This window comes from Belonocnema kinseyi, chromosome 2 (assembly GCF_010883055.1).
Source record: "Belonocnema kinseyi isolate 2016_QV_RU_SX_M_011 chromosome 2, B_treatae_v1, whole genome shotgun sequence".
In the NCBI taxonomy this organism is placed as follows: Eukaryota; Metazoa; Arthropoda; class Insecta; order Hymenoptera; family Cynipidae; genus Belonocnema; species Belonocnema kinseyi.
The window spans coordinates 1174288-1200547 of record NC_046658.1 but is presented as its reverse complement, the minus strand read 5'-3'; the positions used below and the strand labels follow the sequence as shown (position 1 = coordinate 1200547).

General features: G+C 36.1%; 1 protein-coding gene across 7 annotated transcripts in view; it reads left to right on the top strand.

The window, feature by feature from the left end:
- Window positions 1-26260, top strand: part of LOC117166926 (UTP--glucose-1-phosphate uridylyltransferase) — a 194490-nt gene that overhangs the window by 125785 nt on the left and 42445 nt on the right. For all 7 annotated transcript variants that reach the window (XR_004466327.1, XR_004466328.1, XM_033351388.1 and 4 more), the window contains exons 5-6: window positions 1483-1558; window positions 1628-1774. Coding sequence is in view for 5 of the 7 variants with exons in the window: in XM_033351388.1 (XP_033207279.1) it covers window positions 1483-1558; window positions 1628-1774 (223 nt within the window). In the remaining 2 variants the exon portion in view is untranslated. The remainder of the gene's footprint in view (window positions 1-1482; window positions 1559-1627; window positions 1775-26260) is intronic.

Genomic DNA, 26260 nt, shown 5'->3' with positions numbered 1-26260 from the left:
AAAATAGTGCCAAAGATAATCATATTGTGATAATCATATTATACAGTAGCAAGTTTATATACATTTCGCGCCAGTAGACTGCGCCAATGGCACTAAATAGATGTCCGAGCGGCACACTGACGTGACTTTTACACTTTTACGTGTGTGAATTTAAAATTATTGCCAATCCGTTATGATTGTATATGATTTACTCTGTGTGATTCACTCACCTGTTGTACTGAGTGACAATGTAGTGCCACCTTAAGCGTTTGGGAATTTGGTCTTCCTAGTTGTCTTGAGTTCTGATTGTCTGGGAGCATTGAGAGGGCCAGCCGGCCCTTGATCATCTAGTGCGAGCTAAAACCCAAGGAGATGTAATGAATATTACTTTCGAGTTCTAATTAAATACCGACCAGCAGTCTACCGACCATTCGGAGAGAAGGATAGATTCGCTTGCATGGTTCGTAGACTTGAAGAGCGTTGTTTCTTGGCAACAAGCCTCCCACTCGAAGGCTCGGTGTACCACACAAAAAGGATAGGGAATCAGTGCGCTTTAGAGCTATACAGGGTAGTTTTTTTTAACTTGAAACTTTCGATTCATAAAAATTTTTCATAGAGTGCCTATTTCATAGAGTGCCTATTTTTCGAGATCTGCTGTCCTCTACAGTGTAGCCATCTATATATAACAGAGTTTCTTGCAAATACATTCCCATTTCGCATTTATGTCATATTGGATCATCCATCATGAAATTTTGATATCAGATTCGGTTTCTGCTTCTGCTATTTTGAATTAGTCAAAAATTTGAATTACCAAGTTGCGGATAAATTAGACGATAAATCTAATTTTAGCACGTTTTGTTATTCCGCGCACGCTGCGCTTTTCCATGATTTATGTTACACGTAAAAATAATGATTATTTCTGTTTTCGTTTCAGTTACGGTCTAGTAAAATAATTTGCATTTCCTTACATTTTAAAAACATGAATAGCTTTCTCTACTTTCGCTTTTTGTATATGACAATGAAACGAAACCAGCAAGAAGCTTTCGTTTCAGATCACAAGAAACGAATCTTTGGATATTGCCGTAACATAGCGCAACGAAATGGAACTTAACAATTGATTTTGTTTCGCTCGTATCCCTGGAATTTATATTTCCCACAAAAATAGTTTTACGTCACGAGATTTTTTAAGAGATGAGAGTGGCCATATTGATTATAGAAACATGTATATTTCCAGGTATTTTATATAATTTAAAAAATACAACGATTTTTAAGATTATTTGTCGTTTAAAAAAATTGACTGTTTTCAATTTTTTAGGCTATTGATAAATTTCTTTTGATCTTATCCGTTTACATAGATATTCTATTTTAAAGTCGTTTTAGTTAGGAAAAACGCATTTTATAAATATTAGCGAATAGGGTGTTTTGCCGGCATTTAAAATTACATAGCGCTATAAAAAGGTAAAGTAAAACTTGGATTTAATATTATATGCTTACACGTTACAGATGGTATCCACCTGGTCATGGAGATTTTTATACTAGCTTTCAAAAATCAGGCTTATTAAACCAGTTCATTCAACAAGTAAGATATTATTTTTAGAGTAATAATTTGTAACATAGAATGTGCATTAAAATTTGAAACATTTTTCAGGGTCGAGATTATTGTTTTATATCCAATATTGATAATCTCGGTGCTACAGTCGATCTGAATATTTTGAAATTACTTGTAAACAAGGATAAAACAGACCACGTTGAATTCCTCATGGAAGTGACAGATAAAACGAGAGCTGACGTTAAGGTAAATCTTAACTGCTTTAATAATTTGATCTCCATTTTATTATTAATGCAATTTGACATTATTTTCATTTTCAGCTCAAATTTTAATTTTTAAACATTTGATTCAGTCGAAATTGCGTCTGGTAATGATCGCACTTCCGTTCAGCACTCCCCGTTTCCAATTTTCCTGGATGAGTTTAGTAGATGTTGGCGCAATTTCAGAAGGGTGCCAAAAGTTGCACTCTTGAGTAGCTTTTGTTTTCAGGGAACTATAAATGAGGTATTCATTTTGAAGAACACAGAGTGAATCTTTTTTTTTCGTTTCGGGAGTTGAATTAAGAAGTGTTGCATCCTATGATGGCTGCTCTGTAACTTTTGTGAATCAGTAACTCTCGAAATCAAGCCTGCTCACAAGACATCTTTCGAGACCTGGCTAACGAGGATAATTCTTTGTTTATCTGAAGGTCCATTAGCTGCAGGTTCTTTATGGTTAGGGCCATAAAATTCTCGGGGTGGCCACGAAGGGAGCGGAGCACTGAATGCAAAATCGCAGTGCGTTAAAAAATGCATGTGATCACAGTACTTCATAGCACTTTTAATGGCATTGGCAAATAAAATTAATAGCTCATGACCTTTCTTGATTCAATCCCATAATCAACATGGGAAAATTTTAGCTTATAAAAAATACAATTCACGGTTCCGGGTTTACAGTTCGCTTGATGCAGGTTATTAGAAAAATTCCTAGACAGCTTAACAAATAATTGCTGCTAGATTTGTTTGAACTTTGAATCCCCTTTCCCCCAACTCGCCATATGGTGCCCCAAGAATGCCCTAAAAGATAATGAAAACTGATCATTTCGCCTAAAATTAAAACACATGAGCACTGTTTTTTTTGTTATCTGACCTTCTATTGCTATCTTTTGTTCTAACCAGTAATAGTCTTTGCTTGTCCATACCCAATGCCTTTGTTTATGCATTTTTAATATTATTCTTTAAAAAAATCTTCAAGTAGTATTCATGAAAGCATGAATTAGGTTTAATCGAAAATGATCTGACGAGCTCTTTGAAACTTCTTCGTTTCATCATCCCATATTTTGTACACATTGGGTTTATATTTAACCATAATTTCTTTGACAGATTTACAGTCATGTTTAACGCTTCTTGTTTTTAAATTTATATACAAGCGTTAAATTTATTAAATAAGTTGCTGTTAAAATAGCCTCAACCAAAAACTGTTAATCTAACTATGCGGCGTTTACTATTGTATGCGCTTTATCAGTATCTTTTCGATTAATGCGTTCTGTTTACCTGATTTACCAGTTTATTTTAAACATTTACTTTCTTTTGATACCGACAGTGACAACAATGTTTCTTTCGTAAACAAGTAACGAATTGGTAACAATTTTTAATCACTAAATTCAACTTTTTTTTTATTATCATCGAATCATAGGATGAAAAGGTCTCAATGCTGAACGCTTTTCCAAAGCTCAAAAAATTGTTCATACGGTACTATCGGAGAAACAAATTCGTTTTCATCTCGAGTAAAAATATTTCGTCTTGAGTTCGACTTGGCGCTTCTGGAGTTCGTCTTCAAGACGGCTATGTCTTGCTGGCGGCCAGGGGCGAGACTTAATAGTCGAAAACTTAAGTCTCGAGTTAATGACTAAGGTTTATGACAGTTTTTGAAGACAAGTTGACCTGGACCTATTTCGAGACAAGAAGTTTGATTGTAAATCTTAAGACCAGTCGAGGTGGACTTGTCTTAAGACGAGAAGTTTAAGTCTTGAGAAGCAAACAGAATTTTTTCTAAGGAAAGTTATATTGCCAATTGAGGGCTTTAATATTTTCCAGGGTTAAACTTACAAAAGTTTTTGCTTGTGAATTTTTTGGCCATTAGACTCCGACGTCTACAAACTATGGACCCCACCAGCAGGGCCTGTGATTTCCAGGAATCAGATAGCTAGTCTGGGACCAAGCAGTTGATAATTGCTAAAGAGTAAAATTTTACGACACAGAACTATTAATTTCGTAATAAATGATTTGCTCATTCCAAATTCGTAACCTATCAGTCTCAAGAACTACAGGCATATAACATTTTCTGTAAAAAGATTAAAACTGTGACTTTCTATAAGTTTCTAATATACTTTTGGCGTTAGAAAAAAATAGATAGCATTTTTAGATTGGCCATCCAAAGAACATAATTATTGCAGTTAAAAAAATCATTAATATATAAAAAATAAATGCCATGGAAAAAATTAAGTCTCGCGGCCAGGGACGCGACTTACAAAAACTTCTTAGCTATATCTTGGCTATTTCTTGGATGAAGACTTAGCCAAGACGAATTATTTTTACTCGGGATTGCAGGATGTTTAGGCCTACTGCCATTTTGGTGGTTGTGCCACTGTCAGTCTGCTGAACAAGCAGTCAACCCAAAAAAGTATAAGAAGCTACATTTTACCTACCATTGCTGTGACACACGACCCTGTCACATAAGGATAACTTTCAAAAAGTTATTCTTATATCTAAGTGGTCAAACAATCTTTTTCTATAAAAACTCCATACACTATACACAATATAATGTATGAAACTTTTGTGAATGCCGTATGTGTAATCCTATCTACGAAGGACAGAAACTTGCTGATATGGCGTGAATACATGCGTTTCAACTCCCTGGCGTGCCTCTCAGTGAAGTCTTACTATTATAAAATATTTTAAAACTTTTGACAACCAAATTTGGGAAAATAAATTAAGTTTCAAATTTCCAGCTTAATAAAGATTCATGACTTCAGGTGAACCTACTTTTAATCTCTGCATTTAGCTTAAGTAGCATTAAGTACTAAAAGAACATATTGTGAATGAGAAATAATGAGAGAGAATGAAATTTCGATGTAAGACAGAATGAGAGAGGAAACTAAGGATAATGGTACAGCAAACGACCTTTGGTAAAAATGCACACATACAGGTATGAGCATCAGAACTCTGAACTCCAAGTTTCTTAACTTGTGTTTCTTAACACATGCTCTGTTTTGCACTGCACGTATATGGAAGTAAAAGAGTATTTTTCTAGCCATTGTACACCTACTAGTAAGCGTCAACCCCACTGTGTCGTCTCGATTATGTATCACAGAGCTAAGCGTTCACTATCTCTCCCGTTCTCCATGCTGTCCCCTTCCGTCCAAACTAACCCGCGCCAAAGTACCCTTATACTAGGCAGATTTTGAAAAGGCACAATTCTGAAAAAGTGAACAAAGAAATTTTTGTCACCATCATTATCGCAACAATTGCAAGAATGAAGGTGACTGACCGGACTTAGGCTACTTGAATCTTGCTGTCATTGCAAGTAAATTGGTATGGTAACAGTCGCCACCGAAATCATGCCATTTCTTTGACCAATCAAAGTTGTACTCGAAAAATTCCTTCCCACCATTTTCACCCTGCGATGCACCATCGAGGCACATCGACTAGAAATAAATTTGGCAGTTTAACACGGATCTTAATTCGAATAAGATCACTCCGGTAATTTTTACCTTCCTCGCAGGGAGAATTATACTCGCCCGTCCGCGGTTCGGAACATTTGTCACTTACGCCCAATTCTTCAAGTCGAAGTCCCGGGATCAAACAAGAAGTAAGAATTTAGAGTTTTAAACGCAGCCTAAGATCTACTAGCTTGTCCCGGAGAAGTGTGAAAAGATTTTGTCGTCGGAGCGTGAAAAAATCAATTGGGCGGACTTAAATAAATTTCCCTCCGACGGGGTAAATCGAATCGGAAAAACTTAGACGGAAATTTAAGCATACTTTCGCTTCCTCTTTGTTCCATTCGTGCAAGCTCAATTTCAATATTTAAATATACCAATATATAATCAAATTTCAAAACGATTGGGAAGGCTAGTTCTGCGCCACTGAATTACCTCACTGGAGTATAACAAAGAATAAAGGTGTAGAATTTAAACGCACTCTTCCCCTTTTGGTTACAAGCAGTTCGTCGTCGTCACTCAGTGCGATAATTCCAGAAACAAACGGTGTTGTGAGTTCATACGCAATACACAAGTGTTGTGAAGATAATAGACTAGAGTTGCTCCATCAAGCAACGGTGGACTATAAATATCAAATTTAGCCCTATTAAGAAGAGCAGAAAATTAATTGAAAAATTGTCTCTATGAACCTTTGCTCATCCTAATGGGTATGAGTAGGATTAGGATTACATCTACAAGGTAAGGTTAAAAATGTATCGATTAAACTTTAATTATGACACCTGTTACATGTAAAAGTGTCAGTGCTGAGCAAATGTGAATAGGTAAGCCCAACGTGTACTTAACTTAATTGATCAGAGCGTTCCTATTGTCGTGGAATAAATATTTTGCCTCAATTAAAAGTTCCGGAATTTATATATTAAAATGAACCGTGATCTCTATGAGTGATTCCAAATCCTTTTCCCGATAAGGTACAACATTTTCTAGTACGAAAAAGTGAAAAACGATCACATAAGTAAAAAGGAGTACTTAACCGGTACTCTACAGTTTGGTAGCCTCCCATCCAAATATTGAATGTAAAACTAGAATTTCCTACCCGTAATATTCAAGACATATTTCTGATTATTAAAACGAAATGTTGTCAAGGTTAACAGAATACTTGCTTTGTAACGTTGCTGCCGAGATATTTCGAAAATAGAAACATTCTTTAGTAAAAATTATTTAGTATAATTTAGTAAAATTATTTAGTAAAAATTATTATTCAGTAAAAACATCTAAGAGCTATTACGATTGTTTACAAATCACATAAATAGATCTGATTTAACACATAACCCGGATTAGGCATTCATTATGAAACCATATTTTGCACATTTAGGCTCTATACAGAATAATGCTAATCGGTTGAAAAATTAGTAGCATGTGTACGGTTTTGCTATGCTAAATCGATTTTTTAAGAGTTTAAAAAATAATATGCTAAAAATCATAAATATGTTTAGTATCTTTTGCTGGTTTTGTAAATTTAAATATTCAATTTTGTTTAAACACCAAAAAATGATACTATTACACCAAGAATTGAGCTGCCGGATCGAGTAAGGGCACATAAACTTATTTCGCTGGGAGTAGGAAGGCCCCTGGAATTTTTCAAAAAAAATTTCGAATTTTTATTTTTAAAGAATATATCTAGATGCAGAATTTCATTGCACATATTTTTTTCTCCAGGCAAAAAGCTATAGCTTTTTTAGTTTTCTAATTCAAGCGAAAGAACTGGCTTTTTAAAGAAATCAATTTTAATTCGTTTTTTACTTTTACTCGTGATCAGTCAGTCAGGTTTTGGATTTTTTAATAAAATTTTCAGCAATATAGTTCGAGATGCCCTTCGACTGATAGAGTAAATTTAATTACAAAATTTATTTAAAAAAATTTTTTTAATTTTTTCTGATTCGTGGCGCTTATCGAACTTTTCTATGCAACTGCGTTTCGTTTATAGAACGAATTTCGAAAAAAAAAATATTTTCATCGAGAAAGTTGTTAACAACAGTAAAAAGAAGTTTTCTGGCAAATCTTTAGCCCAATCGAATTGATATTCAAGAAATGATTATCAACGTCTCAAGTTGATAGCGGCTAGGCGACTCACGCGCGGGCTGCAACGAGACTCTCATATCCGATTTATAATGCAGTTCATCGGCGCCAATAATTAAAACTAATCAAGTAATCATGTAAAATAGAATAATTATATTTTGAGACAAATTGTACAAAAGTAAAACAAAACATAAGCATCTAATAATTAAGATTAAAAGGATTTATAATTCCGCGAATTTTTCAATGCTTCAAATTCGCGGAATTGAAAAAAGTAAAAGATTGAGAAAGTACATTTGTTTTTCATTCCTGTGGTAATAGAGCGTTAGTATTTATTGGCAGAATATTAATATTCCTTCAAATAATATTAAATTAATAAATTAGTTTACATTATGCACCTTTATTTATTTATGCATAATACTTTGATACTGCCTGATTATTTGATTACTTTTTATTGTTAGCGCCGGTGAACTGCATTATAAATCCTATCTTAGAATCTGGTTACAGCCTGCGCGGGAGTCGCCTAGCCGCTATCGACTTCAGACATTAATAATTTCTTGAATATCAATTCGATTGGCCTAAAATTTTCCAGAAATTTTCTTTTTACTGTTGTTAAAAATTTTCTCGCTGAAAATTTTTTGTTGTTCAAAATTTGCTCGATAAACAAATCGCTGGAAGTTAAAGAATTTCGATAAGCGCCACGCATCAGAAAAAAATTAACAATCATTTTTTTTTTTAATAAATTTTTGAATTAAATCTGCTCTATCAGTCGAAGGACATTTCCAACTTTATTTTCTCCAAATTTTATTTAAAAATCCGAAAAGCAGACAGACGGAACAAGTTTTAAAGGGGAAAACAAATAAAAATTGATTTTGTTAAGCCAGTTTTTTCGCTCTAATTATAAAACTAAAAAAGCTACAGCTTTTTGCCAGGAGAAAGAAGATGAATTAATAATAATTCAGACCGTAGTATTTTAGTGATGATTTATTGACATTTTATTAATAATTATGCTCTCGCACACTCAAATTTGCTCGCCTTGTCAGAGCATTTTAAAATTAAAGTAAATCAGTTGTTTAGTTTGCAAATTAAGACTTTTCAATTTTAGCTGAATTATCAGCAACTGTCAATTTAAATTTTTCCTTTTGTTAAAATGGATCCATTATTCTCTGAGTTATCAGAGATTTCTCAGGCTCAAGCTTGAACTACGTCGGCTGAGCGTGAGAAATTGGATTATTCGACAAAGTCTAAATATCTCGCTATTGAAGATACTTATTTCAATGCGCGAGATTTTTTGTATAATCAATTGGTCTTGCGCACTCCTGAGACTAAGGCTGATGAAAGTTTACACCAGTCTCAAATTATTCGTCATGATTCCTTGCCTGTTAAACTTCATCAAATCATTTTACCGGAGTTTTCAGGAGACTACAAGGATTGGGAGAATTTCCGCTATTTATTTAATGCTTTAATAATTCAAAACGATTCCTTTTCAAATGTTACAAGATTACACTTTTTCAAATTGTCATTAAAGGGCGAGCTGAAGGTTTTTTAAGACATGTTTTGATAACTGATGCTAATTTTGTCTCTACTTGGGAGTCGCTAAAGACCAGATTTGACAACAAGGGAGCTTTAATCTCAACTCATTTATAAGCCTTTATCAATTTTCCTAATGTGTCGAATAATATTCTAGAAGACTTTAAAAACTTACACGATAAAACAAATTACTCATTTTTCGAGACTCGCATACGTATTTTGGAGGCTATTAAAGCTTCAAAAACTGGTGCGAGTTCTCAAGGAAAGAGTAGGGCTTCAAAACAATCGAGAATTAGGAGCCACAATGCAACGTCTGGCTCAAAGTGTTAGGAAGTTGCTACAAGTCATTGTTGTTATAATTGTTTCACGCCTGGACATCGACCTCGTAATTGTTTGGTATATTCAAATGTTACAAGTGCGGTAGGAGACATCATTCCCTGTTGCATTCCGATGGTTATAATTCAAATCCTACCCTACCACCAACTAACTCTGCATAGGTTAATTCTCAATTGGCAGTTTCAGGTTCTCTCGCGTCACAATCAAATGATCCCGGCAATTCCACCCTGGGGGTGTGGGTGAATCATGTTTCGCTTAAAGAAGCAGACGATAAAGTTTTTTTTCATTTTCTGAATAATCATCTAAATTTATCGCCCTCAACCTTACTCGCTACGGCTGTTATTTCCTTCCAAGCCGAAAATGGAAGAAGTCACAGATTTTAGAGTTTTGTTGGACCAAGGATCTGAATGTAGTTTTATTACCGAGACAGCAATGGAAATATGAAGTCCACGCTGCAAAAAGGTTAAAGCAGTTGTATATGAGGTTGGAGGAGTTAATATTGGTTCTTCAAGAAAGTTATCAGAATTTTATTTAATTCCTACAGAAAAGAACTGTCCTAAAGTCCACACCCAAGCTTTAGTATTATTACACCTTACATCGTATGCTCCTCCTGTAAGATCTAACGGGGGCAATGAAGATCAGTTTAAAGAGTTAGGGTTAGTAGATCCAAATCCTTTTAGCTCCCATCAAGTTAATTTGATTTTAGGGGCCGATAAATATGGCTTATGTTTACTTCCTGGTCTCCAACAGGGTATATTGGGTTCTCTTACTGCGCAAATTACCGTTTTTGGTTGGATATTATCTGGGCCGGTTTCAGTCACAAAGAAAATAGAAATGAACATTCCAGTTACAGCACATGAGGCTATTTGAACTGAAGTCTTGCATGAAGACTTAACCATCTTCTGGGAGTTGGAAGTTCCCTTTAAAAATACTTCGAAAGATGACGAAATGTTTGGTGATAAACATTTCGCCACGACTTACCAACGAACAAAAGACGGACTTTATACGATACGCTTACCTTTCAAAAACGGTCACATGGAATTTCTTCAAGAAAAGGAATTGAATAGTTTTTCACAAACTATCAGCTTATCTTAAAGGAAAGTAGTTCCACTATAAAGTTGAGGGTTGTTTTTAACGCTTCCAGTTTAACTTCCAATAATTCTTCCTTGAATTCTCATCTTCACAACGGTCCCAAGATTCTGAATGATTTAGTTACAATCATTATGAATTGGAGATCACATCGCTTTGTTTATATGGCTGACATTGAAAAAATGTTTAGACAAATTCTAGTTGACCCTCAGGATTGCGAATATCAACGAATTGTTTGGATTTCTCCTGATACATACTGATACATACTAAGAGTTTTATACCCTTCTTACTCGTATAGAAGCTTGCTTCAATTCCCGTCCTATTGCTCGAAGAATTTTCCTATCTTACACCTGGACATTTTCTGATTGGAGCCCCTTTGGCCAGCATTCCAGAACCCTCATTGGAATTTACTCCGGAAAATCGTTTAAACCGATGGCAGTTAGTGCAGACAATTTTAGAGATTTACTGGAGAAGATGGGCTCTTAATTATGTATTTACAGTCTTTACAAAAACGCTACAAATTTTTCAACAAAGAGCTAAATCTTGTAGTCGGTGATATCATTCTTGTGAAACATGATTCGTTACCACCTTCTAGATGGTTTTTAGGTCGTATAATTAAATGCTACAAGGGAAAGGACAATGTAGTACGTTCTGCTCGCCTAAAAACTGCCAGTTCGGAATGCGAACGTGCGATTACTCAGATTTGTCTGTTACCAGTCAGAGCGAAAAAAATGAGCGAAATTTGAAAAACTATTATTACTTAGATTTAAAAGAAATTATTCCGTAAACTTTGTGGGTTATGGCGGGCGGCTAAGACTATTAAATTTTTGTTACATTTATACTGCTTCTTTACGATTACGGCGGCATTTCGTCTTTATGAGATTTTCTGCGATTGAAAATGATTCAGTTTATGGACATCGCCTATTTCAAAGCTATTTTCAGTTTCCTTATTATTTAAAGGAATGTTTGAAGTCACGTGATTTCTTAGTTTGATTGTGTGATAATAGCCTTGTCGTCTGAGAAAAACAGTGTGCTTTTAGCTGTGGTATCCATATAAGAAATACATTTTTATCATCTAAAGGAGCCCGTAACACGCCTATGGGAAAAGTGGTTTTGGTTATTTGATTGAATTTTTTATATGTTACTCGTCTCGGCGTCCTGAACAAATGTCTCCATGGGCACAAAGCCCAAAACTCAAAGGGTTCCAAGATAAGGCCCGCTGAAGTCAGTGCGGTGGGAGTGTCGGCTCTATTCGTAAACTAGGCCATTCACTCTTATTGGAAACGTACCACCAATATAAAGTAAATGAAAGATTTAAAAAGGAATGGCCGTTGCCGCTTGCAGTAGCATTACCCAGAGATTACCACGCGGAGGTTGCAAAGTTGGACTTAAACTCCTTTGTCATCGTCAGTCTGTCAGTCGTTGTAGTTATAAAGTTCTTTAGTTTTATGTTTTTTCTTGTTTTAGATTTCCAAGTCCTCACGTTTTTTATTTGTTAAATCAAGTTTTATAATTTTTTTTTGTATTTCTGTTTAGTTCAGAAATAGTTGTGCTATTATTCAGAGCATAAACTAGTCAGAATGTGGCTTTTTCTAGTCTTTTTACTAATTTCGGCGGGCCTTATCTTGGAACCCTTTGAGTTTTAGGCTTTGTGCCCATTGAGATATTCATTCCGGATGCCGAGACGCGTAACATATCAAAAATTCAGTCAAATAACCGAAACCACTCTTCCAAGTAAGGAAAATGACCGAGTGGACTTGTAGAGCCGACACCCCATTATACTGACTTCGGGGGGCCTTACCTTGGGACCCTTTGAGTTTTTGGCTTTATGCCCATAGCGTGTTACGGGGTCCTTTATATATTTAAAAAAAAGATCAACCCCTATTCTAGGAGAAAAGATTTTCGTATAGCATGTTTTGAAACGTTTACTAAACTCATTATATTTACTATTCTCCTTTGTTATTATAATTTTAAACCATTAAGCCATGTCTTTCGGAGTAGGCATTTATTATGGTAAAACTAACCATATTTTTCTTAATTTCAAATACTTCTTTCATCGAGCAGAAATCACATGATTTAAGATTTTAAGGATGATTGATAAAAAGTTGACTATTTTAGACAATTAGATTATCGAAATAACAACTTTTCAAACTGGGCAAAGTATATTTGTGATGGCTATCCATTTTAAAAACGATGTATATAAGCTCAACGAAAAATTGTGTTCTGTGCTCACCGAATTTAGGTAAACATAGTCGTAGCCTTTCAAAAAGGAATAGCTTCAACCTAGAGGCCGGATAGCGTGACATAAGAGTCACAAAGATGAATAAGAATTTGTAAAAATCTTTTTAAATTATATGCAGAGCAGGTAAAAATATTTAGAAGCATCGACAAAATGAGTATTTTGATTATTTACTTCATTCTATCGTCAAAATTTAAAAGTATATTATCATTTTATAAAAGGATACATTATTATGGAAGATGGTCTGATATTTCATAAAAAGTACTATTCAAAAAGGGATAGACTTTAAAGTGATTTCTGTAATCTAATCCTCAGCTCAAAAATGCTGAACCCTCTTCTGGAATATTATTGTTTTGAACTAAATATAATTTATATTATCTGTTAATCTAAAATATTATAAAATATTGTTAACATAATTTAGCAATTTTGAATTTGTAGTTTGGGACCGGAGGATTTCAAGACATTTTGCGGACTTTTTTCTTTATAATTTCTAAACGAAGGCTTATAAGAATTAAAAAAGTGAAAAATTACTTTTCATAGCACCTCTATTGAAACTGCGAGCTTCGATACCTGTAGAGCGGGTTGAAAAACGGTGTTTGCTTCTCTAGGGTTGAAACATTTTGTCTTCAAGTTTCGGTACGTGTAGAATGCGCTGAAAGCCGGTGTTTGCATCCCTAGGGTTGAAACATTTTTATTCAACTCTAAGGTACACAGATAGGTAGGTAGAAAGGTAGGGTATATAGGCACCTGAACTCGAATTCTCAATAGATTTTTTATGACAAATAATATGCATTACTAGGAATCTAACACAACGATCGCAACTCGTGTCAATGCAGCCCTCGCTTCGCTCAGGCAGCAAACTTCACACTCGTTGCAATCGCTGTGTTTCATCCTCTGTAATGCAACATACTATGTATTTAAAGTTGTTAACTTCTTAGCAATTACAAGTGAATGTATGAATTTAAAGTCTGGATAGAGTTGAATATGTCAAACGTCAAACTCCAGCTTGAACATTTTTTTTCTATGAAACCAATATAATAGCATGTTTCGCCGTATAAAGGTGAAGAAACTTCAGAGTAAAAATTGTTTCGCCGTTTAAAACAATTTTAATTTTAAAATTCAAGCACCTACGAAAAAATATTATTATTACGGCGCGCGACTTAAACAATAGTTTTTAATGGCTCTACATACCAGCCTTACACACTTCACTATTAAAGGTTGTAGTCAAATTCTTAATATATCATTTGAGCACATGTAGAAGACTTTATCATCTCTCCTTCATTTTTTGCAGACACTTATATTTGTCAAAAAAATGTCATGCAGGGACAGTACTGAAATAATCCTTGTAAAATAAGTTTTTTTTCAATGGAGGTGCGTAAAATTAGTAGATTTGTCAGAAGACACAAAGAAAAAAGCGTGAATTGTTTTCCGTGAATTTCTCGTTTGTGTCACATTATTGCCACGATCTCTAGCACTTTGCCATTTCAAAGGGAACTGTTGTGGCAAACCTGGAAATCGAATGCATAAGGTTACTTATGTATTTTACATAGATTATCTTAAGATCTATGCTAAAAATAAAGAGCAACTACCCTAGCTCAAGTGATTGTCGAGTAATACTCTCAAGAGATTGGAATAGAGTTTGGTTTGAAGAAATGCGCCAATGTTTATTTGGAGCGATGAAAACTTAATGGCATCCCCTTAGACCCTGAACTTGTCGACAGAAGTGGTATACGACACAGTGTCGCTGGAGATACCTATACGTATATACCTGAGCGTGCCCCAGAGCTGCATTCAGGACGTAAGATCTATAAAGGATACTGTCTGAAGCAGATACAAACGTCTTATTCGGCAGATTTGGTCTTTGGAATTGTCAGCAAAGTGGTTTTGTGGACGAAGGGTAAGCTCAGATCTCTTGATATCGGGATACGAAAGGATATGCCCATGAACAAAAGCATGCACCTTAAGTCTTCTGTTCGGTGACACTACATCTCACGTAGTCAAGGTTGTCGCGGAATACTGAATCTTGACTGTCTTCACAACAGGATTATTTTTGGTACCGCACATGTAGTTGAAAATGGATGGGACCTTTTTTCTAAAATGATCAGGAAGCACGGATAAGTGGGCAAAGGTGGGTTTCTGTACGAAGAGGCTGAGAAGGCTGCTGAAACACTCGGCCTTGACTTCAATATCAGGGTTGAGGAACATGCATGAAATCTTATCTAACTGGAGTACTCACTCCTAAAAGCCCGGATTAAGCATCTTTCACATAAATGCGGGGGATCAGTCGACGTCGTATGAACTAACGTTTGCTTTCTTTAAATCACCCGGGTGAAAGTCGGATATACAAAGCTTTTATAAAGCAGGTGTAGCGCCAACGAAGAACGCGAAGAAGAAGAATGAACAAAATAGCACACGTAGTGGGAGAACCACAATTAGTGTGCGTGACGTACGCGTGATGACGTTTTAAAGGGAGTGTACAATTATCGGACGGGAAGTTATCGGACTTCTACTTATGGACTTGGAATTGGATAAATATGCCAAGATTAATCTGAAGAAAGGAAAGTTTACTTTTGTTTTCGAGGATCCTGAGCTTGTGCTATAAGTGTTATTAGAAATCTTGACTAGCAAGAGCCCAACACATGCCTCGGCGGGCGCAAAGTCGCATTCAGGACGCAACGTCGGTAAAGGAGTCTCTCCGAAGCAGTTACAAGCGTCTTTTTCGACAGATTAGTTCTTCAAATTTGTCGGCGTTGAGTAAGGTATCTGAGATTTACGTGCTTACCGTCCCTGTTCTACATTACTCTTTTGTGGTGGTTCAAGGGACGAAGAACGAACAAAGGCCTTTGATGTCGCCAAGTGAAAGGTCATTTATATTCAGAAGAGGTTCCATATCAATTTTTCTATTCCGCGAATGTACAATTCACGCAGTCATAGTGGGCACGGACGTCAAAATATCCATTGGCTTCTTAGCCGAATTGTTCTGGGTACAGCTTACATCAATTTAAATGGAAGATGTGTTCTCCTAAAAAATGGTCAGAAAACACGAAATAATTAGCAAAGGAGCGTTCCTTTACAAAGCTCGTGGAGTAGGCAGCTGAGACGCTTGGCATGAATTTATAAAATCAGAATTGAGGAAAGTGTATTGCTCGATCCAGGTGCCTCACTTCTTGAAGCCCATATAAAGAAACTAGATGTTCAAAAATTCTTCCAACAGCCAATGTACAAGGAAACGCACGGATATTTTCTCGGAAACTTTCATTAAAGACCCACGTGGAGTTCAGCCAGGAGCTGGCGGCGAGACTGCTCTGTACAGGACACCTGAATATTTTATGTGTGTCCATGATTTACGTATATTTATTTATTTCTAATATTTAAACTTGAAAAATCAATAATAGACACTGAAAATAAATGTTGTAAATTTTTCAGTTACTGCCCTGCCTTCCCGAGCAATAATAGTAATAGGGATTTATGCATAATTTCCTTGGGCAAATGCATGTTTCCAAATATTTTATGAAATATTTTCAAAGATTTATAGACGTTTTTGAAAGTTTTTAGTAAATTCCCTAAAACCTAGGATATCTAATGATATATATATTAGTTCAAGGCATTTGCCCAGAACTTTCGACAATGTCTACAAAAATGTGGGAATATTCCCTAGAAACTGCAGAATATAATGCAAATCCTAATAAATTTTGGGAACTTTATTCGAAAGACTGTTCTCATTATCATGTTCGTTTTTACAATAAAAAAATTTAATTTTATGAAAAAAAATACTGCAATTGCAAATACGTGTTGGTCAAATAGAATATTAGAAATGTAGAGGTCAAGAAGGCTTTCTTAGCTATGAAAATTTCCTATTTCTAGGTTTTTAGAAAAATTCTTTGCCGAAAAAATAGACTTGTAAAATAAAGTTGTAAATACGACTGTATTCTCTCGATTGGAAATTAATAGTAAGAGTGTTAGCGAAACATTTCAAGTTCTTGGAATTAACTATTTGGGACACTAGTACATGTGTTCGGAATGAAAACAAAAACAATCGGAACAAAGTATCGAAAATTCTAGGATCAAAGTATCGAAATTCATTTAAGTTATTCTGAATTATATAGCGTTAGATTTTTCAGTAGAAAGTGGATTAAATGTTTTTGTTTGGGACTTACATATAAACTCTAATGCTTCCAAGAGACTGGCGGCAAGACGCCACTCAGCGATTAAGCGATGAACTGCTTCTCAACATTTCGAAGGAAAACTTCTTACTAATTCGTTCAAAATTCAGTCATTAATTTATATAGATACAAGGTGCGTTAGAAGGTGTGTTATAAGCTGTATTATCGGTTTCTTAATTTTTTAGTGTTTTAAATATTTCTATTCATTGCAGCGATATGACATCGTATCCTTAGCTCCTAATGCTGGATGCGATATAGGGCTAAAGTGAACTGTTCCTCCACATAAACTCATGTCAAATGTATCTCGCTTTTCATACAGAATTAATAATACATTTTGATTTCATAGATTTCTTATAAATTGCCATGTCTTTTAAGTTATATTTAATTTTATTATTTCAAACCTTCTAAGTAGTACTGTTTTAAGTTTGCGAAATATAACTCAATTAATGTGGGAGATTATTCATGAACTTCAAAGCATTACTCCACTACATTTAAGGTAATTTTACCTAACATTTTATCAAACAGCTGGCCAGCAGGAACATCTGTGACAAACGGTAAGCAGTGGAATATCAACTGTGCCTGCTGAGAATGCTTTGGCTAGCGTTAGCTATTTACAGCCAACCACCTCAACAGAGACACCGTGGGAGAGCATCACGTGGGATACCACAATGAAAGAGGAATTGGTGCGTCTCTATTACGAAAGTGCGAAGTTTGAGACGAAAATGGAAAAAGGATACAATTTAAGAACGAAATTTGCTGCAAACTGTCCTAATACCTTAAAAATCAACAACTTTTGGTGGAAGAAGTTTACTTCTACGCACCAACATCTAGATTGTATATTTAATACTTTCTTAAACGGAAAACAACCCATCCCGAAGTGGTTAGTTGAAACTACGAGCTATTCACTGGCATCCTCAAAGAAAGGATATTAATATATGTCGAGCAATGTGTCCATGGCTTGGATTTACTACTGAAGGGCGCTTGATAACACGAACTATGAGCTATTTATTAAACTCGTTGAGTGCCTGAATGTGCATCCGAAAATAGTGAGATATATGAAAGGCTTATGGTCTTGTGGGGAACAAGATTTCTCATAATATCTAACAAAAGTCAAGTGACTACCATTTATATTACATACATGAAGGGAGTCTTCTAACGAGGCTCATTAAGTCCGATACTTTTCTGCATCTCCCTCTTGTCTGTATCTATTATCCTCAACGGCAGAAGCTCTGGATGCATATGTGGCCCACCGAACAGAAGAGAATTTAAGGTCAACCACCCTTTATACATAGACGACCTTAAACTCTTTGCTTCATCAAAAGAGAACCTTGCAATCCTTTTGGCCACAGTGAATAGGTACTCTAAAGCCATTGGCATGAGCTTTCGACTGGACAAGCGTGTCTGCGTCCATCTACACCAGAGTGTACTAGAAAATACATCAGCCCGTGACGATCAGGATCTTCAAATCATAGGTGGAAATACCATTTAACATCTTGGTAATGGAAAAACATGCATATCTTGGAATACCGTAAGCGGAAACCCAAGATGTGCGTGTGTTAAAAACGGCCCTTGAAAAAAAGTATCGCAAAATTTTCAGCAAAATTTGTGCTTCCGAATTATTTGGGAAGATTAAGACGCACGCGACCATCATTTTGGACTTTCTTATACTGCTTTACACATTTGGTGCAGTCAAATGGAACGTCGATGAGTTGAAGCAATTTGAACGAAGCACACGCAAGATGATGACAATCCATTGAAGGCATCATCATAGATCTTCTGTACCTCGTATATACCTCCTTCGAGATAAAGGGGATCGTGGTTTGCTGAGCTTAGAGTGTCTTCATCGAAGACCGGTTCTAGCTACAGCCTGCTCATTTCTAAAAAGCACAGATTCTCTAATGCGATTCGCACGCCAAAAGAAGTAGTCAATGTTGCGACGTTTCTCTACCGAGCCGCAGATAGGGCTGTAGAGGATCTTGGTCTCCCATTTCATTCCAGCAACACTACAGATGGCCTAGCATCACTAACGCCTTTGGTGCTTAAAAGTCGTGTACAGGAAGCAGAACATTCGCTTCTACTAAAGGAACATGATAGCAAGCCCCTTCATGGTAAATTCTACGGCATTATACGTAAACAAGAGCTATCGATGGGTCATTCCAACATGTTTGTCAAATCTGCTGGATTAAGATCGAAGACGGAGGGATTTCTTTTTGCCTGTGAAGACGGCGCTATAAACACCTTAGTTTATCGTGCGCGCATAGTGAATATACCTGATGGCGATACCAACTGCCGAGCATGCAAGCAAGAATCAAAAACAATTAAACATGTTCTCACTGGATGCTCAAAGTATCCACGATTCGGGTGCATAGAGAGACACAGTGCGGTTCTAAAAGTGTTATATTACCATCTTCGGCATTTCTATCATGTTGATCTAATGCCCGTCGTGCTATATGCCACGGGGAACTGGAGTCCGTTGTAGAGAATAATTAGTGTAAGATCTACTGCAATTTCTTGTTTTCTACCACTCAAAGTATCAGTGCTACAAAGCCTAATATTGTCCTACAAGATCTAAAGACGAAGATAATTTACGTGATTGAATTCTCGGCACCAGCGAATGGTAATATCATGGCAAAGGAGGAAGAAAACATGTGCATACAAAATGCGCTCAACGTTTTGAATATTTAGGAGTCAGTTGAGTATTGGCTGCTACTCAGAAGGCGGTTTTATTGAATACCTGTCGTGTAGTAAGAAACCTTCTTGACCATCAGGAAGCAAGTGATTAAAAATCTGTGGAGTGGCAAATGGTAGCTCTAAGAAAGCATCCAGGGGTGACTGTTGTCACCTCCAACGTTCGCGGCCGCTCGTTATTGTATAGCTACATCAGCGCAGGGGATTTCGAGCATCGTATTGGATTGATTTATAACATCCTAATCGCATCAGTCACTTGACTTAGTCTGTGTTCACCCGAGTAAAGGTTTTGATCAATAATAATAAATATTTATTGATTTTGTAAAAAAGGGTATGTACATGGCGATCAGATATAACATATGAATCTAAAGGGCGAGGTAGAGCTTGAAGCAGCTTTCAAACCTTACCCTCTTAATCTTTTTTAAGCTATAAGTAAAAGAAGCTTTAAAAAAACTAGGTGTTGAATATAATGTTTCTGAGATCATTGCAGAATTAGAAAGGGACAGATTGTGGTACCATACTGTGAACTACTCTAGACTTTATATTAAAATGCGAAGCTTAAAGATAAACGAAGACAAGAATCAAATTACTTTTTATAAAGAGAAAAATCCGCCCGCTTAGCGGGCATATTCTCATCGCGCGCTACGCGCGCGGCTCAGGAGTTTGAGTGCGCCTAGGGCACGGGACTGTTGGTCCTATCATTTCGCGCTCGATAATGTATTTACCTCGCGCTCCGCGCTCGGACTTTGTATCGAAAATTGTAATTTGGTACTACTAAATTCTATTTTGTTACAGTTTCTTCGGCTTTGAAGAACACATTCTCATCGGTATATCGTGCTGCGCACTCGATTTTGTCCCTCAAATTGTATATCATTTCCACAAATGTATGTTATTACAATTCATAACATGCATTGATATTAAAGCAGACATAGTTTCATTGCCTCGTTGAAAGAAATGCACTTTCCTTAAAAATACATTTTTTATTAAACATTTTATTGCAACTTCTGCCGTTTTATTAAAACTGAATTTCCTCGTTTTCAATTTTATTTTTGGGACTTAAACGTTACACATATGGTCTGGTTTCTAATTAATTAGGGGTTGAGGGGGGCGATTAGTTTCAAACGAGAGTCATAGTTAATATTTTATGCTAATAATAAATATTTCAATGAAAAAATATAATTTTTGACTTTCCATTATTTCTTTATGCTATGAAAATCTTAATTTTCAATTTTTCAAGAAAATTGAAAAAGTTGTTATGAGAATCATCGAGAGCATTAAAAAAAATATTTTTTTTCTCTTGGCTTTTTTTCATGTAATGATTCGTATGTTTTTTTAGAATTTTGTAAATTCTATAACTCCAGTAAATTTTGCTTTATCAATAAAAGTCATTAGGATAAAATGTTCTCCTTTTGAATACTATGAATATATGCATAGAAAATTTTTGAATTTTAAAAAAAGTCTCAAAAATATTCAAAATGTGCTCACTTTTTGAATTTTTTTCCTAAATGGCTGGCTAACGAACTTGAACTTCATTTTAAGATACTAAAAGAGTGTAGCAAAGAACAATCCAATCTTTTAATTTTTTAAAAATTTATCGTCCTGACTAAAAAAAAACTATCCACGAACAAACAGACAAATCTAATACTTTCTCTGATGAGAATGTAAAAAATCATGCTTTCTTGCGAAAGCGTTCAGTCGTTTCGTCCCTTATAGTGCTCGCTCTTCAGCCCACCCCACGATGAATTTCAGAGCCTGGGAGAACAATGCGATACCCGCATCTAGATCAAATCGACAGAAATTTTATAAAGGGGTCTGGAAGGTCGTTGGTATAAACCGAGAACAGAGGCGGACTAAGAACAGCACCCTGTGACACCCCTTTCCTTAGTGGGCGAATGGATGACGATCGGAAAGTTAAGGTATTCAAAATTTTAACTCGCTGGCTTCTTTTCAAGAGAAAACTACTAAACCGAGACATTCCTGTCCCAAAGATTCCCTTAGATTTCAGTTTGGCTAGAAGAAGTTTGTGTTCGAGATTTTCGAACGCCCAAGTCAGGTCGATTAGGTATAAAATAGTGACATCTGAACGGTTCAGTGATCGACCTATCTCATCTAATACATGTGGCAGGCTTGTAGCCGCCGAGAAACCTTTCCTGAAATCGGTCTGATGATTTGGGAGTAACCCATTTTGGCTTATGTATAGAGAGAGCTGCTGCAGGCAAATTTTTTCCAGTATCTTTGATAGATGGAGGAGAGTCCGTTGTGAGTTTATGAAGGTAAGCGTATTTCGCGTGGTTAGGGTCCGTTCTATTCCTTCGCCATTTAGATCATGATTTATCATTGACTCGCGATATCTTTTTGACTGCATTTGAGAACCATGGAGGTTTGGATCTGGCAATTCTAAATTTTCGAACTGGACAAAAGGAGTCTGTCAGATATAGCACAATTTGAAAGAAGCAATTCACCTTGTCGTCCACTATTTCAGCCATTTGTACATTGTCTCAATTCGCCGCTCTTGCTGCCGCATCGAACATACCTATACCCACTTCCTTGAAATCGCCCCCAAAGCGGAATATACCCGGCATACAGCCTGTGCCCACAGTGAACATGAAGAAAACTGTAATTTTTACTATAATTTTTCACTTATCAAGATTAAATAAATTGTTGAATATAAATTATCTGTAGCTCGCGTAGGTTTCTCGATAAATTATCATTCAGGGGAAAAGAGCGAACGAGATTATAAAATATCAACCAACCTGGTTGGTCCGTACGAGAGACATCAATATTGACATCTCCTGCACATAGTATATAGTCCGCTGCCCCGCTCGCAAAAATCAGTGCATCCTCTAAATCGACGTCACAAGCAACACTTGACTAAGGATATCAGTATACAGCTACTATGCCAATTATTATTTTCTTAAATTGTACTATTATTGCGCAGATGTATACCGGGATATCCTCTGTCAAGTACCTCCTGAGAGGCAAGGAATCATCGACCAACAAGTCAAACCGCAAGTCTTCTATAATGTAGATAAGTACGCCTCCCTCTGCACGGGCAAAAAGATTCCTTCGGTCCGTTTTTATCACATTGAAGCCATTACCCGCCATCGCCGAAATGACAATTTCTGTATGGAGCCACGAATCGGAGATAGCTCAAATATTTAGGCTATATAAGTTAATCAGGTCTATAATATAACTGAACTTTGATAAAAGAGATCTATCATTAATATGTGCTAAACGTAATGATCGAAAATTTAATAAATTAGCTGACGTTTGGCTAAGACCTGGAGGTGAGACATAAAAAACAGTGGCTGAAGAGCTAAGAGGATTAACATAGAAAGATGACCGTACCAAAGAGGGTCCCAGATTGCTGATACTAGAGTTGCACGAGTTACTGAAATTTGAACTCGACGGGTTTAAGTTAGATAGAGTGTTTAATATACAAGATACCGTGTGCCTATGGTTGAGGGGAAGTGTTGAGGATGAACTTAAAGATATGAAAACCCATGAGCACTAGCACAATATGATGACAGGTCTCGAAGCTAATCGGTTGCACTCGGCTACGATTCATACCTCTGGTAGGCTGCTTAGTGATTTGTCTATCTGTTCTGTTCTGTTTAACCTCATGAATAAATGATTATTTGAATTTAAGGAAAAATAATATTTTCACTATTTTTACCTTTTACCGTTAACAATTTATTAGAAAAAAAAAGATAATTTAACTCTAGTGGTTATCGCAGCACACGTAAACTGATTGCGGGGCAGATCTTTTTACCACTAAGCTACGGAGGATCGAGAGTAGTTTTTTTAAAGTCGTACATATTCTTTTTGATATAACCTTTTTATCTAGACATACATTTTCCATTTTCTTATGGATTTAATTATTTTCATGTTAAGGGGTATCGACTAGTGAGGTTAAGTAATCACGATGTACATTGATTTTCATTTATTTGTCATATTTTTCCCTCCTAATTGTTAACTCCAAACCTCTTGGTGAAGCCCAGTGTATCAGCCACTGATCTCGTTATAATTTCCTCAGGTCCCATGATGTGGGCCCCAAGGGTTTTTTTGCTTGATCTTAGCTAATGCCGGGCACTGGCATGATATATTAATGGATTTTTCATCATCCCTGTCGTATTTTCTACACTCTGTCGTGGGGTTGAATCCCATTGTATGTATGTGATAGTTGAGGTGGTTGTGCCCTGTAATCATCTGAACCACTGTCTTCATGTCTTTTTTAGGTAATTGCACGGTATCCCTGACTCTGTTTATCCTATACGTGTATTCCAGGATGGCTTTTGCCAGTCGGTAACCATTGGTTTGTTCCCAGTATTCTTGGTTATGAGCCAGAGGCTGGCTTCCAGCTTTCTTGCCTGGAGCTTGTGGAGTCTCGCTGTGTCCAGAATGTTCTTTGATTCCTCGCAGAAGCCCGTCCAATCTTCAAGTTTGTGAATTATTATGTTTTTGTTGTATCATACTAAGCCGTCTTTTAGGTGTCCCAGTCTGAAAGCAGTTATCTCGGTTTGCCCTGTTAAACTCCTCGGGTTTCGGATATTTGAAACCGCTGGTTTTCCTAGGGCTAAGTGGAACAAAATATATTTGTGGTCCGAGATACACTCCTCACCGGAGAATTTTATGCCCACTATCCTGCTCCTCAGATATTCCGAACATAGAGTCAAATCGAGAACCTAACTCCTGTTTTTAATCTGGAATATTGCAGTATAACCATGATTTAGAATCACCAGCTCAGTGCCCGATAGGTATTCAATTAAATCTCTTCCTCTGTCCTTGATGTTAATGCCTCCCCCATACTGTATAGTGAAAGTTTGTGTAACAGACTAACAGCAGAGACACCTCAGCATCGCCTGGAAAAAAAAGCCATAGCAAATTACACATCTACACGGTTATGCATGTCCTTAGTACTTTTTCGCGTGGCCCTTTATATATGGAGCACTACCCTCACAAGCCACTAATCCTTTCCCTGTATGACCAGGGTTGGTGGAGAGACCCGTTCACTGTTCTTCTACTATGGCAATAAGATTGATATTATTGATGATAGAATTCTGCGTCGCTCCTTGTAGCCAGCCCCTGAGGTGCTGTCCAACTTTGGCGCTTTGTTAGGTAAGGGCCTCGAATTTGGACCCTCATTCTTTTTAATAATTTTTTGTGTGTCACCTATTTTGATCCCACGAAAAGCTAGGTAAATAAATAACACCCCCTGCAAAGCTGCGCTGGCAGACTCCTGGTCTATCTATAGTAGGGGATTCGCCTTCACACGGCGATCACATGATGGCTTGAAAGCATGATAATTCGCGCACTTGACATTCAAGAAGGCTTTGCCTAACTTTATGGAAGGTTCCCGTCTTAGTTTAGGCCCCACAGACTAGAGTGAGTCAGTTCCCGAGAATAGCTGCACCTCGCGATGCAGTCTCTCTAGTTTACCTATCCCAGATCTACAGTGAAATAAGAACCTTAAGCCTTCCCACGACGTTCAAGGTCGCGTGATCCCTAGGGAGAGGTATTTTTGTAAGAACAATTATTGGTGGTACGTGCAACTAACCAGGAATTGGTCAAAATAATTAATTTCTTACTAGAATGGAAAATCTGTGTACGCATAAAATGTTACTTTGAAACACATCAAGTACGGTTTTGACAAAAAGGATTCTCGATGCTCCGTAGCTGAGTGGTAAGACCACTCGAGCGGTAATCATTTTACATGTGGCTCAATTCCTGCCGGAACTAAGGAATTTTCTTTCTCTAATCAATATTAAAAATAATTGTTATCACACAAATTTAAAATGCACCAGATAATCGAAAGTAAGTTTAACATATTTCATATTTATTATTGATAATAATATGTATTGTTTAAAAGTTGAAAAAATCTGATCTTTCACATGAAATCACCTTCGTACAAGACAGGAAACAGATAAATAAATAAATAAAATACCTTGCGTATTACTATAAGTGTATTCATTATGGGTGTAATTATTTGTGCTTATTCCATGAGCACTTTGTTTCCTTATAGGTAACAATTACATGTGCTTCCTGATAGAGGAAGGTTTTTCTCTAAAAAAAATTTAGACTTTTAATATTTTTAAGCTTATTTTTCTATCTTATCGAAAATGCTATTTTTAGAAAATCTGAGAGCTCATTAAAATGTCAATAGATGTGTTCTTTTACAATGAGGAACTTTTTAACTTACGGTAGTGTTATATTCCAAGTTAAAAAAAAGTTGTCTCCATATCAATAATTTAACCTTTTTTGACAACTGTCTATGTCGCTATTGATTGAGGTTTCCCAATATGAAAAAGTAATCCTTTTGTAGGCGAAATGAATCATTTTCTTAACAAATTTAAAGACGACATTAGTAGGTTGTGGGAGGTCACGAGGGTTTCTTCAATTGGAAATCGATGGGTATCGAAGGCGTGAATAAAATATATCATCTATATTACTGTTGTATTTCCAATATTAAGAAGATATTGTATTAAATACGAAAAATTTAAACGATATTTGATCTCCCGCAAAGAAGGGACTTACCGCCCGAAAAGTCCACTTTTAGTTGCTTTTTTTACACCAGTCGATAGTTTTTAAGTTGCTCATTTATTTTCAAAAATCTAGATTTTTGTAACATTTATTAGTTTTTTTTTTGTTATTAAGCTACAAAATAGGCATAATAAGCGCACTAAGAGACGGAATAAGATGGTTGCGAAAATTAATCCCGCTACTTAACACTATAGCTGTTAAAAATTAAAAAGTCTGTGTATGTGGTAATAATTAACATTTTAGTACATGTTTTTGATAGTTGTATAAAAATTACAAATTGAAATTGTTAATTATACTTAATTTTGAATACGAAAAACAAACAATCGAATTCCGATAGAAGAGGTATAACTGTAAGTAAAGGGGGTACTTTTTGCAGG